General features: G+C 42.9%; 1 protein-coding gene across 21 annotated transcripts in view; it reads left to right on the top strand.

Annotated features, from left to right (window-relative positions):
* FHOD3 (formin homology 2 domain containing 3) overlaps positions 1–6,850 on the top strand; it is a 422,036-nt gene extending 415,186 nt beyond the window's left edge. For 20 of the 21 annotated variants that reach the window (XM_039842750.1, XM_039842871.1, XM_039842880.1 and 17 more), the window contains one exon: positions 6,240–6,850. In XM_039842750.1, coding sequence (XP_039698684.1) covers positions 6,240–6,322 — 83 coding nt within the window. In that variant the 3' untranslated portion in view covers positions 6,323–6,850. The remainder of the gene's footprint in view (positions 1–6,239) is intronic. The other variant, XM_039842783.1, reaches the window with a different exon arrangement.
* Positions 6,851–14,416: the final 7,566 nt, after the last annotated feature.

The following is a 14,416-nucleotide window of genomic DNA, read 5'->3' as shown; positions in this document are numbered from 1 at the left end:
CAGAAGCCTTGGAGTTACGGAGGTGATGCAGAAGAGTTTGGAAGTGTTTCACTGCACCGAATGGCTTTCTGGTCGTTTCATTTTCAGACGATCCACCCGCCCATAGTGGGAGCTAACACACTGAAAGAGGAGGCTGACTTGGGTGTTCTTCACCATGTCTCTCCATGTGCCAAGCAACTGTTTGGCCAAGGGTGAAGGTTCAAGAGGAGGGGGGATCAGTAAAAAAAGGAATCCGAGAACCTGTCTTTCCTCCTCTGACAACTGTTCTGAATGCGAAGCGGGGGTTCCCGTCAGAGTGCTTTGGAAAATGCCAAGCACCTTACTGATGAGAGGTTTTGGTATTTTGTTGCCTTTGCTGCCAAGTTCACATGGAATCAATTTCCAAGCTTGGGAATTTGCATAACAGAGGAGGAAACTGGGTCCTCCACCAATTACCTGGCCTCACTGAGCCCCAGTTTTCTTCCAGACATCGAGGGCTGTAGTACCAGCCTCACAGGGCAGCCGTGAGGGTGAAGTGGGACACTTATGGCTTTTACCACCCTCCCTCCCTCCCATGCTCTGTCACACTGCTGCCCAAAGGACCCAGACCTGGTGGGAATATGAAGCTGCCTGCAGGTGCTTGGGGACCACTGTGTTAAAGTCACAAGGGAGCCTGTGCATGGAAACCTCACCTACCCCATCGTCACTCTGCTCCATCACCTACCTCACTCTCCACACACCACTGTCCGTCTCATTTGGCCTGCTTTAATTCGTCACCTAGACCCATCTTCACCTTACTTTTTATCTCACGATGCTGTTTTAATTGGCGTGCACCGAAGGCTAGATCGTCAGCATAGTACTTGCCCAGTACTGTGACATCCCAGGGGGAGAACTGATGAGCTGGACTTCATCTGGAAACAGGGAAGGCAGTTATGTCCTGCCCAGGACTTGAAATTCTGAAAACCCTGAGTCTGGGATTCTGAGCCGTCCCTTCCTTCTTACCTATAGGCTTCCCCAAGTTGGTGTTGGTTCTTTCAGAAAACAATGGAGAGAACTGTTTACTTAGCATGTAATTATTCTTAGAACTCAGAAAAGCTGGACTGATTCCTCCTCCCAAGACAGAAGAGGGCGCCCACCTGTGTGTGTAGGACACAGGCCACACTCCATCCTCTCCTTCCCGTCACCCATAACATGACTCATATGAGGCAGTATGTTTTTGCATTTTCACTGATTTCTTTCTGTTCAGTGCCTACCTTGGAAGGTAATTGAAGAGCACTGGGTGTAAATGTGGCCACAGATGTAAGGGGGAAGCATAGGAGCGCTCTGCAGAGCTAAGGCCCTGGGCAGGCCAAGGGTGATAGAAAGCGCCTGATACTTTAAGTATTTCTAAAAGCCATCTCAGTATAAGTGTACTTATTCTGGCTTATGCAGAGCTCAGAGACTTCAACCCTGTCACCACAAAGGCCATCGCCTTCCTGGGAGCCTGCCTTTCCTTGCGTCTCAGTCAGAAGGCAGTGATTTAAGTTAGGGACCCCACACCTAACTGGCCATCTGAATTTCCCAGGAGGGTTATGTGGACCTCTCCCTGAGTTTTTTGTTATGTAAGTCTGAGCTGAGTCTAAGAAGTTGAGTTTAAATCAACCAGGTTTGAGAACCTTGGCTTGTTATTATATCCAGGTTTCATTTTTTTTTAACTTTTTATTTGGAAAGAATTTATACTTACAAAAAAAGTTGCCAAAATAGCACAGAGAGTTGCCTTATATCCTTCACCCAGCTTCCCCTCATGTTCACACCTTGCATAGTATAGGACAATTGATCAACTAAGAAATTATCATTGGTATAATACGATTAACTGAACTCTAGGCTTGATTCAGATTTCACCGGTTTCTCCACTTTCTGTTCCATGATCCTACCCAGGATCCCACGTTACTTCCTAGTCTCTCCTTCATATCTGGGAAGGACATTTCATAACACTGACACTTTTGAAAAGTATCGGTCAGTTATCTTGAAGAATGCCTGTCAATTTGGGAAACCTCTGCTTTTAATGGACAAGATTTTATGTGGTTAAAGAAAGACGGAGGGTGGAAATAAGAAAAAGGACCAAGATGATGAAATCAATGACATTGACCAAGAACCAAAACCAAAGCCCCAGAGACTCACTAAGAACTCTACCCCTTAAATCAACTTTCTACATTTAAGTCCAAAGGGGCAAAATGGGACCTGACATTTTTCTCTGCTAAACAGACAGTTCTCTCAAGGAACAAAGGGTGTATAAATGGACCGCCTTGAATAGCAGCCGGGCCAATTTACCTCCCAGCCACAAAACACATACATGTAAGACACCTTGAAGTTCTAACATTAGTCTTTAAAACCTAGAAGCACTGCTCTCGGTATACTCAGCAGAAAATCTTTAGAATCTTTGGGATTACAACATCTCATTTCCATTGTTTGCTATTGTGTGCAAAAAAAAAAAAAAAAAATGTCAATAACCAAGGGTAAAAGAGCACAAATGGATTTCTGTCACATAGAAATAAAACTCAGTGCCTTTCCCATGGTTAGAACATGTCCCGCCAGGCTTTGGCAGGGCACAGCTCTTTCCAGGGTGGGCTATGAGTTAAATATCCTGGCTCAAATCCTTCTCTACCACTTACTGGGTGCACATGGGCCAAGGACTCCATCTCCGCCATTTGCTCACTTGCTGGGGAGATAACAGTACCCATCTCATAGGGTTTCCACAAAGATTAGATGGAATAATCCATGTTCTGGCTCAATAAATGGTGGCCGCCTTTGCCATTATTCTCAAATTCATCTTAGCAAAGAATCATCTGAGAGCACTGTGTAGGATTAATATTTGTTTTCAATTCTAGCAGGGGATGGGAGATAACTTAGGTTTTGTCCCTGAATCCCCAGATACCTCTGTGCTGCATGTTAACACAGAGGTGCCCCTGTGTCAGATCCCACTGCTGTCACTGCTGCATTGTGAGAGCTGTCACAAGTGCCTCAGGCATACAGTGGTTGCTGGTGCCAGCAAAGTGACCCATGCCGGCTATGGAAGAGTTGTGAGGCAGACAGGGATAAACATTTCCACGGTCTGTTCTCTGTTAAGCAGCTGTGGGGAGGGGAGGCAGTCACATGTGACAGGCTGAGGAGCTCCAGCCAGAGCATTTAAGCGGGAAGCAGGAATGGGGAGTGGAGAGGGGCCCAGACTTTATCTTATCAGATGTAAGCCACTCTCTCTCACCCACTTGAGAAATCCCTATATGATGGAAGACTTGTTTCTATTGTACAAGTCCCACATTCAGCCAGCCCCCATTTGCTGGTCCCCTCGTTCTCTAATGTCTCGAGCCTTTTTTGCCTTCCAAAGTCAGAGCCAACTCCCTGTCTGGATAGAGTTGCTGTCTGTTCACACCGTGTCCCTGTCAACCCCCTGCCTCCCTGACTGCAATATTTGGCTCAGGTAGAAGCTCAAGGAACGTTTGCTGAATGAATGAGTGAACTGATGAGCAGGCAGATGGATGAACAGACAGCCAAAGAGGCCCTTTCCATGCATGTTTTGAATAGGAGTACAAAACAGATTTTAACTGATTACCTTCATTTCATACTTTCTATCAAATGGTAAAATGAATTAACTTTGACTCTTTAACAAAGGAAGGTTCAGATTCTTAAAGTCTTTTTGGGGTCTAATATATTTATTTTGCTTATTATAGAGTTATATTTATTATGAGAGAATTTATCTGAATTGTCATGAGGCCCACAAAAAGCCGGATTCCATAGATGGGACAGACTTTTCTATGAAGACCCACTTTTCAGGGACGCATTTGGCAAGCAAAGGGACCTTAGCCTACATTGGCTTTACCTTGTAGTAGAAAACACACAAACCCATGCAGAAGGGGTATGGGAGGGTCCCAAGGGGTCTGGCATATCAAAACTTTGAGTGGATCATGATGCCAAGGGTATAGCCTTTGTGTCGTCAGACAGTACAGCAATGAAGCACCATTAAGCTTTGTTCTCTGAGCCTGGCCTAGATAGGCTGGTTCAATGCCCATATCCATGAGGAGATTGTTGCACATGCCGTAAGGTGCCAGGGTCCTTATTAAAGTATTTGCATGAGCAAAACACTACAGTTATAGGACTAAAGCAAATGTATGACCAGAAATGTTAAAGGAGCATTTAAATGCCCTCCTGAGAAAAATGCCCACGAGTTCATGGAGTCTTCTGTCATTCGGCCAAGTATGTGTACCTAAAGGCACAAAGATTATGCTTCATAGACACATGTCCATGCCACCTTCTGTAGCTAAGAAATTTAGGAAGGCAGAATTTCGTATCTTGGACAAGAGTTTTTAGCAGTCCTTGTCAAGAATGAAAAATATTTTATCATACTTTCTGCCATCAAAATTATCTTTCTTTAACAAATACTTAAAGGAGGGCTTAAAACACATAAAAGGTTATTTTAAACTAGTATTTTTATTGCCGCCCCATAGAACAAATTCCGTTACTCAATTAAATGCAATCTGCCTCCAGCCAAGGCTCTGGAGCCAAACATTTTGTCTGGATGAGTTAGACACTCAGTCTGGAGCCCAAGGGGCTGGGCTGGGGTGAGCGAGTCCAGGAGCAGCTGCAGATGGGCAGCTCAGGGACCCAGAGCTAGGCTTCGAAATACAGTAATTGTGTTGGTGCCATGGGATGAGGGCACCTCTTACCGCAGATCTTTGTATCTCTATAAAAACCCACATTTGATGTCTGTGAGCCTTCCAGAAGTGTGTCGATTCTTCGAGTGAAGTGCTAAGCACACACTAGGTTCTCCATAAAGAATATGTTGGTTGACCAATTGATGGAATACGTGTTGGCCCCTGTTCAAAGTGCTGGTTCCTAGGAGAGAAGAAACCATTGATTAATAGATATTAGCCGCTGTTCATTCTACTGTGGGCAGGGGTCTTTCAGACCCTTTGTCCACAGGCTAAGTGGGCTTTTGCCCAAGGGATGATGGGGTGACAGGGAATATGGGGTATTGCCTGTAGACATATGAGATGGGGCCTCAGGGTACAGCCACCACTCTCCCCCACCTCCTCCACCTCCCCCTTGTTCCACAGAGGGGATGAAGGTAATTGGGTCTGGCAAGGTAAGATACTAAGAGTGAGCTTTCTCCACATTCCTATCAAGGGCCTGTCTGATCATCTCAGGGACTCTGGCTGATTAGGATGGAAGGAAAATCCATAACCCACCTCTTCTTAAAATAGAACAGATATTCCAAACTGTATATGATCTTACATATAGAATAGGCTAAATATAATTTATAAATTAAAGGAAATGTAATTAGGCAAACTTTCAAATGAAAGCCCTTGTCTTGGAAGGGGCAGCTGCCTCCTCGTTCACTTTTATCCAGCCTTTATTTATTGACATAAAAATTTATTAACTCTGAACAATGGAAAAACCCATGATGCCAAGCTACACACAAGCCAATTCTAAGTCAGTGAAATATGAGTTTTCCTCCACCTGCCAGTTGCAAGCCCCACTGAAGGGGTTCATTGGTCCTTCTTGAGCCTTGTGAGTTTGCAAGAATATCCACCAAATGCACCCAGAAGTTTGGCAGTTTGCTCCTTGGCATCCAGTCCACCAGGAATCACTGGTTATTCTCTCTCGAAGCCCTTGGATGAGTTGAGACTAAAACTCATGGCACTCACTGAGAGACATCCTGACTGCCACCCCTTTTCCAGGGTTTGCTTAACATCTTGCTCTGCTGGGCCACAGATTCTTAGTTATGTCCCCAGCAATGTCACTGCTCCGATAGATTTGTGGAGTTATCTTACCTAATTTGCAACATTGGAACTCGCATTTTTCTATGCTCTGTAATTACTTTTCCAGCTCTGATCTGCTCCTTATGCTGGCCAGAGGCTGAGCTCTCTCAACATGCCATCTGAGTTTTTGCAGTTTGCACCCATTTCTCAGAAACCTCATAGGGATGGGCCTTTCCTCCCTGCTCCCCCCTTAGAAGCCCCCTACCCCCTCACCTTGGCTTTCCAAGCCAGTGCCTATGCCATCTTCAGGTCAGCCTGTTGCAGCCCCAAGATTTTTTCTGCCCTGGCAGATAGATGGCCAGGACACTTCAGCAGGCGCAGGATGAAGCCAAACATCTGTGAATCCTGTGACTCCCCTGGGAATCCCTGATTGAAGTGGGGCTGGTGAACCAAGTGCCATATGCCTGACTGCTAATACTTCCTTCTCTTCTCATTCCTCTGACTGACCTGCCGGTGCTGCTTCAGTGCGGAGGACTCTGAAGAGTGGCCTGACTCCAGAAGAAGCCAGAGCCCTGGGCCTGGTGGGTACCTCGGAGTTGCAGCTGTGACACCTTTGGGTGCTCTAAGAAGTATGCCTGAGCAGAGTGCATGCTCCTGCTGGACAGAACCCCTCCAGTGAGGGGTGTGGAGACTCTCCATTAACATCCGAAGGTTCTGAAAGGGAGTGCCCATTTCTCTGTGTCACCGCATGGTGGCCTTCCCCGCTGTGCACTGACATGGATCCCTGGAGTCTCCTTCGTGTACTTTCTTCATTGTGTCAGCTGTGTTTTCTTGTTTCCTTGACACCTGGTTTAGTAGTCCCAAAGTGTGACACCTTTTCTGTGCAAGGAACCACACTTGTAAGGAGCAAATCACGTCTGTCACAGTTACTTTGGTCATATGAGGCAGTTTGATTAGGCTCACAGACCGGGTCTCTCCACGACACCAAAATATCCAGATGTAAACTCCAAAATTGTACACAAAAGAAAGCACAGATTGTTTACGAGTTGTGGATTTTAGATGTACTAAATGTTTATATGAATTCATAATTGTACACCATGTTTCAAATACTAAATAAATAGAATTTAATGTCATAACCAAAAACTCTTATTTTCATGGGCGTAGGACTTTAAACAGATATACAGGTTTGCCTCCTTCCGAATCAGCAGAACCTCTTCTCAGGTTCATCAAGAGGACCCTTTCTCAGAATGGTCTCCAGGTCCTTTGCATTTTGTGTTTTGTTAACAGAATGAGAAGCGCTAACAATGTGCTCTTTATAACTCTGGATTAATTAGGCATCAGGCTTTATTGCAAGACATGTTAGCAATAACCTTACCCATGTGCTTTATTTTGCTCCTGGGATGATGAAGCAAAATTTAGGGCATTTAAAAAATTTGAACTGTTCTGCAACTCACTCACTTGCCTCCTGTATAAAAATTTATTTTCTAAAAAAAATTACCAAGTCACTCAAACAAAGTGGAAATTTAAAGCTTTGTCTACAAACAACAAATAGAGTCCTTGGTGCTCAAGTACAGGTCATCGGAAGCTAAGGTGTCCAGAGTGGGTCCATGGGGGGCTCACAGCAATCACAGAGCCACCCCAAGGGGGCTGGTGCCCAAATGATAGCTGAGCCCTCCACAGAGGTCCCTTGGTCCAGGGGTGCACGGCTCCCTGTGAAGATCCTCTGCTTCTGCCAACAGGGAAAGGTAAATCACTGCAGGAGGTATTTTGGGGGTTGAAAGATCATGAGGTCACTAATTCTGCCTTTGTCTTACTTTCAAAACCTCTGTGACTCTGCATTGGTGAATCTGGGCACATGTGATCTAGAGACAAGGGGCAGTTGTGTTGTCTGAAGGGCCAAAGGTCGCATATTCATCCCATTGCTCTCTGTGACTGTGTCCCCCTCTTCTACATCCCCACTCACCAGCAACAGGGAGCTCTTTCCAGCAGGCGTTTCTCAAGCAATAAGTGATGAGTGTGAGCACCCGAGAGAGCCTAGAACCTGCAAGAGTTAAGTCTGTATGTTATAGATAATTGGGTTTATTTAATCACTCCATTGAAGAGGACACATATTATTTCCTTATGGTTCTAAATAACTTGTGTAATATTCTGCATATGGTTTAGTGGTTTGTGGACATTTGTTTGCTTTGGCACTGAATACAGACATGGAATATCTGTATCACTGGAGATCATGATGTACAAACAAAAAGAAGACACATTTTTGTTGCACTGTTAAATGAACAAATACTTTGATGCCCTTACAGGGGCCCTTGGTGTTCTGCTGAGAGTTATTATTTTAGAGTCAAAGATCACATTTGGAAGGAAGTGACTGAATAAATCTGTTAATTTTATTTTAAGGATTAAAAAAGTCTCAGAGGAAACAAGCAAGTTAAACTAATTTCTTGATTATAGCTCAGCAAAGAGAGTCCCTTTTTATTCAGAACTTGATTTAGTAGTTTTTAGTGAAACTGAAGGACTTTTCCTGTTTGCTCATTGCCTCTCTCCTGGCTGCCACTTACTCTGGCTTCCTCTGTTAGTATTTTTTGACTCAGGAGGTTAAGTTTCTCTAAAAGACCTTTGAGAAGCATTAAAGTGAGTGGTACCTCCCACTTGTGAGATGCTATTGCTAATTTTTCTGGTTATCACTATAGATATTCTTATGCCTATTTCTTAATTTGGGTTGAAATTACAAAACTGCCGGTCAAAAAAGGCAAAACACTTTTCTGTTAAAGATGCCTAGGTTTGGACTTCTTTGGAATCCTAAGGTTTTTCTATTTTGAAAATAACTTAGGGATGTTGGGATGGAGGAGAGGGTGCACAGGGACTTAAAGGCTGAAGACCCCGTGTTGTTTTCTTCCAAGTCTATCATGGAACACAATGCAAAGGGAAAGAGCAGGAGCTGAGTCACGGGACCTGGTTTCTGGGCTCCTAATCGGTGGGTGCCCATCTCATCATCCCCAGCTCTCAAATCCACCTTTTCTGTGTCCATGACCCCTGATGGCATGTCAACAGATGCCATTGTAGTAGGCTAAATAATGGTCACCCCAAAATAGCAGGTCCTATTGCAAGAACCTGTAAATGTTACTTTATAAGGAAGAGTCTTTGCAGATGCGAATAAATTAAGGATCTAGACCTGGGGAGATTATTCTAGATTATCTAGGTATGCCCTAAATCCAATCATAAGTGTCCTTATAAGAGAGAGGCAGAGGGAGATTTGATATATACAAAAAAAAAAAAAAAAAAAAAGAAAAAAAGAAAAAAAAGACAGATACAGAAATTAGAGTGATGTGGCCACAAACGAAGGAATACCAGCAGCCACCAGAGACTTGGAACAGGTTAAAAAACAAAATTTCCCCTAGAGCCTCTGGAGAGAGTCTGGCCCCACTGACATCTTGATTTTGGCCCAGTGAAACTTAAGTTGAACTTCTAGCCTGTAGAACTATAAGAGAATAAATTTCTGTTATTTTAAGCCACCAAGTTTGTGGGAATGTGTTATGGCAGCTATAGGAAATTAATATAACCACCAATCACAAATATGCACTGAGGGCTTATTATGGAAGTGACCCTGTGCCAGGGGCTGGGGATTCAGCTAGGAAAAGGAGTCAGGATCCCTCCCCTTAGTTTACCTGAGGCCATGAGAGGTGGTCACCAACTAAAATTAAAATTTAGTTTAATTAACTACTTTGCAGCTATTTATACATTTTGTCAGAGTGGTAAGTAAAAATTAAAAAATATCCAGTTACCTAGGATAAAAGATGAATTGTCTTTGTAATTGAAATGAAGGTATGTGATATTAAAATGTCCTATCAATTTTATCCAAAAAAACAGTCTCTTTGATAGAAAATCAGTTCTGTTGGCCAAGCAATTAATGGAGGGGAAAATGGACTTTCTGAATGATTTTTTAAATAGTTAAAATATTTATTGAAGGCATCTTTGTATGGGCACTTGTTATGCATTATTTCACATAAGCCTTATAGCCACTCTGCATTTTCATTTTACATAAGAAGAAATTAAAGATGAGAGATGGTGCATAACTTCCCCAAGGGCAGAAGATTGGAAATTATATATCCTGGCTTGTCACACTAGTTCCTGGTTATTTTTTATTCTTTTAGAATCCTTAAGACAGCCTGTTAGCTGGAAAGTCAGCTATGCTGCTGGGCCCAAACATGCAGCTCAGACTGAACCAGGGGTGGGCCTGGTGGGTGGGGAGCCAGTCAACCCCACCTTGACCAAGTCCAAATCCTAGAGGCCTGGTTGTGCAGAAGGTGGCAGCACTATCTAAATTCCTTTTGATAAAGATTGATAATCATGCTCAAATTTCACGCCAACTATTAATAATTGCCAATCCATTCATCTACCCACCCACCCATCTACATCCAGCACAAGCAGGAAAGGTTCAGAAGCCCCGAGGCATCTATTGTGACGTTATGATGGAATGATTTTCATTTTGCTTAGTGAGAGGATAAGGTGAGAGGTTAATACGGTTGCTGTTACTTACCTGAGAGAGGGCCAACCCATTTATGTTTTCTTATCGAGTACTATTTAATTACTGTCTTTAAAAAGAATTTTAAGATCCACCTGGAGAAGTGCAAATTTATGATTTTGGGATTTTGTAGTTCAAACACCATTTCAGCTATTGACATAGTGAAAATTGTTCCTGACTACTAGATTAGCAGCAATGATTTGTTTCCAGAATGTTTTGTAATTTAAAAGGACAGCATTACATGTCCAGGAAAAATCAATAGGCTGGGTAAGTAGAAGCAACAACTAAGAATGAAAAATGGCACATTCTGGCCATCACTGAGGAATAATTGTGACACCGCAGTCCATCAGGATCATGTCAGATCAGTGGGTGCTGGACTCACTGGATGTCCAGGGCTCCATGCTGCAGGTTCCCTGCTTGTGCCTGGTGTGGCAGGAAGAGGTTTGTATGTGCCAGTCCCCAAGTCTGCAGAGACTCACGCACACTTACCTCCTCGTCTCCCATTGGAGGGGCTAGACAACTGCTTCCTGTTTAACACATTTTCTTCTATTCATTTTGATAGAATCTATAAATTATCTGATTTAGGTGGGAACGTGAGCAAATGCATTTGATCAAATATAAAAGATATTCCGTAGAGGATCTGCACAGCGCATTACAAATATGGCATTTAATCGACCACAAGGTAAGGAGGGCGCCTTCTGTTCCTGTGTTAGCAGCAGGTTTTCCTGGACCATGAGGTCTCTGTAGTCCTTGGACTACTCAGTTGACCCAGCTAAGCAGAGACCTTGGCTTTTGCTCTTTCAGAAAATAAACCAGAAAGCTTTTTCCTTTAGAGAGCGCCCTTGCCTCTTAATAGCCTCTGCTTAGAAATGCTTTTAAGCCTGCACTGCTCTCTCAGAGGGGGCTCCACTTAGGGACAAACAGATACTTCTGGGCAGGGAGCTGGGAAAATGAAGCAGTCACCTTTTCCAAAAAAATACTTGAATTATGTACTCAGTGGAGTAATTATGTGTTTGTAAACCCCAACTTTCAAATAAGAAGATCTGGCTGCCCGGGAAAGCTTTTGTAGCTGCTTTATCCAGTCCCTGACAGAGAGGGTCCTTGATGATATGCTGATTTAGGTAAGGTCATTTCTACTGGAACTCAGCACATGGCAGCTGGTGGTAGACCTGACTGCAGAATTAGAGCAATCCAATCAACGTCAGAGCCCTTTTTAGTTTAAAAGATAAGGCATTAGATTGGAAGTGACTAGAATAAAGGAGTCCATTCTCAGCTCAACCCATCCTCAGACATGCAGTCTCAATGGAAGGAAGTGGGTTCTAATTCAGCAGCCCCTCTCAGCAGGTAAGAAAAAAATAACTTGTCTCTTTTTGGAAGAAAAACCGTCCTGAAATTGTAGGGCTGTAAAAATTTAGACGACTTCCTAAATCAACATGTTTAAAGGTCACTGTTGGGTTAAACTGTATAAGCTTGCGTTTACAAATGAGTGTGACTTTTTTTTTTTTTACATGACAATATAGGGGTAATTTTTATTTTATTATATAACCCACATAAAAACCAAGGCCTTCAATGGCCTAGTTAGTACTTTGGTATGACCAAATATTCGTTGTGCACTTGACTTTCTCCTGTTTTTAATTGATATTATAATATTGAAGGTGATTTCCCATTTTTAAATGGCCTTAAACACGAATTGTGAAGATAGTAATTAAGGGCAAGACAGTCTGTTTTAGAATCAAATATTTAAAAAAAAATAGTTTTCGTCCTGAGTTGCTCAATAACCTTACATTTTAGAATCTCAATACTGTACCAGAAATTGGGATTTGTGAGCTGGAGACACTTGTGGGAGCTGTGCCTCAGGAACCACAAGGCATTTAAATGCAAACCCTCTACAGCAATCTGTACCCTCACCTCTACCCCAAGGGATGACATTTACAAAAACACATTTAAAGTGTAAAGATGGGAACTGGAGACTTGGTAATGGTAGGCTGCTTTCCCGTCTTACTCATCTTGTCCTTACTAGTTTGTCCCTCACTTGCAGCTTTTGCTTGAGGAATGAGGTCTCTTAGTTGGACTTGAACTATTCTGAGGGCTGTTTGTGTTCCTGTCCTGGTCTTTAAGGTATTCTTTGCCAGTCTTTATGCTGTGAAAAAAAGGTAACTTAATGATCACAGGAATAGCAGGTACTTTTGAGAAATGTCATTTCTTGAGCAATCATTTCTGAGGTCAGAAGGATGTTTTCAAAGCCAGGCCAACCAGCTCCCTGGGAGGGCAAAGATGAGCTGCTTTAAGATGCAGAAAATCTGCTCCTTTGTTTCTCTCCGCTTTCTAGGCTGGAGACCATGCAGAGGGCTAGAGGCTGAGCTGCTGCGGGGCCTTTGCCATGTGCGTGCAGCAAAGCCCAGACTCTGCATCCCATTCTGCAGCCAGGATGGCCCCTTTTCCAAGATGTGCTGACTGATCCCTGACTTTCCCTGTAAGCCAGATATTTTTTGTAGAGTATATCAAATTGGAAAAGATGCTGTCTTAGAAGAAAAAAAGGTGTTTTAAATTATGTAAATGTCCCTGTTCATTGTTGAGTATAGCATGTTATAAAAGGGCTTTGCAGCAATTATTCTGAGAATTGTAATGTAAAAACAAGTCTCATGGTCCAAGAGAGGGCTGTCCAACAATACTTTCTGTGATAGGAATGTTCTGTACATGCACTATTCATTGTGGTAGCCACTAGACGTTATGTGATCACTGAACTCTTGAAATGTGGCTAGAGACTGAGGAGAGTTTTAAATTTAAGTTTTAATGGCTACCTGTGGCTAGTTGCTACTGTATTGGACAGCACAGGTCTGAGAGAACACACCTTTGCATATACGTGGTTGCTGTTTATTCATTTTACGTCTTTATGTAAAATTTGTGTATAAAGTTGCTTTGGACTGCCATTTACTCCAAGAACTTAAAATTGTCTAAGAAACTATGTCTACCTGCTGCCTACACTGTGTTCTGAGCCATGGTAATTCTTGTCCTTAAAGGAGAATTCTGTGATAGGTGTTGGGTGCTATTGTATACACTCTTCTTTCCTGAGGCGTTCAGCCATTTATTTTCATTTTATGACGCCAGCAGTATATCTTCCTTGGGCAGTTTAAGAGTCGAGCCTATTGAAAATGAAATCTCATGGGTGTTTTTTCCCTATGTACCCCACTCAACCTACTTGCCTGAAGTCTTTTGCCAGGAATGCTCCCTTCTTCCTTCCCCGGGGCCAGCTTCATGGGCATGTGGCCCGGGCAGTCACACAGGACTCCTATTTGGTTTAATCCTCTTCTCTACCTTGTAGTTCTTAAACTGATCTTTGAACTTGTATTTTTAAGTGAAGTCTGATGAGAAAAAGGAGCATACACTTGAGCAGATGAGATATGTATAATATGTCCACTGTTCCTTACTGGCCACTCACTCACAGCCTCCGTGACACTCGTGAGCACAGAATTCCAGTGGCCCACCATGCATCAGTTCAGAGATTCAAACTACAAGGTAAGAATGTTATGAATACAACTAAGGGTGGGGGGGGGGGCACTGAGAGCCCCCAAAGACTTTGCTTTCCATCTGAACCAGGCTTGATTTGAACACGAAAAGAAGGCAACGGCATTCTAAGTATAAATGACCAGGGAACCCTAACATATCCTCTTACTCATGTCACTTTCCTGTACTGGCCACCATTTGTTGACAATAATGACACAGAAGAAAAGGAAAACGTATGAGAGCTCATAGATTCTTTTTCTCTCAGTCCTTATCCATCAGTAAGTTGAGAGTATTGATGGAATGTGTATACATCAAGGAGGGAAATAACAGCTGAGCTGGTGTTGTGCAGTGTTTCCATGGTTTTGGTCAGAACACGTGCAGACGATACATATATGTAAGTATGAAACACAAATTGTGTAGTTTTGGTGATTCTACATATGAGTTAAATGCTCTTATATTTGCATCTAAAACTGGAACTAGACAATATAAAGAATGATAAAATAAATGCTAATAATTTAAAATTTTAATTTTTACTTAGAACATTAAAGAAAAAAAAAAACACCATGGAAGGAAAAACATTTTAGCGCGCTTAATGGTAGTGTTTTCCTGATTTTTGAACAAGAGGCTGAACATCTTCATTTTGCACTGGGTCCGACAATTAGGCAGCCAGTTCTGC

The sequence above is a fragment of the Pteropus medius genome, unplaced genomic scaffold (assembly GCF_902729225.1).
Source record: "Pteropus medius unplaced genomic scaffold, Ma_sr-lr_union100, whole genome shotgun sequence".
Lineage (NCBI taxonomy): Eukaryota > Metazoa > Chordata > Mammalia > Chiroptera > Pteropodidae > Pteropus > Pteropus medius.
This window is presented reverse-complemented; position numbering and strand designations above follow the sequence as displayed.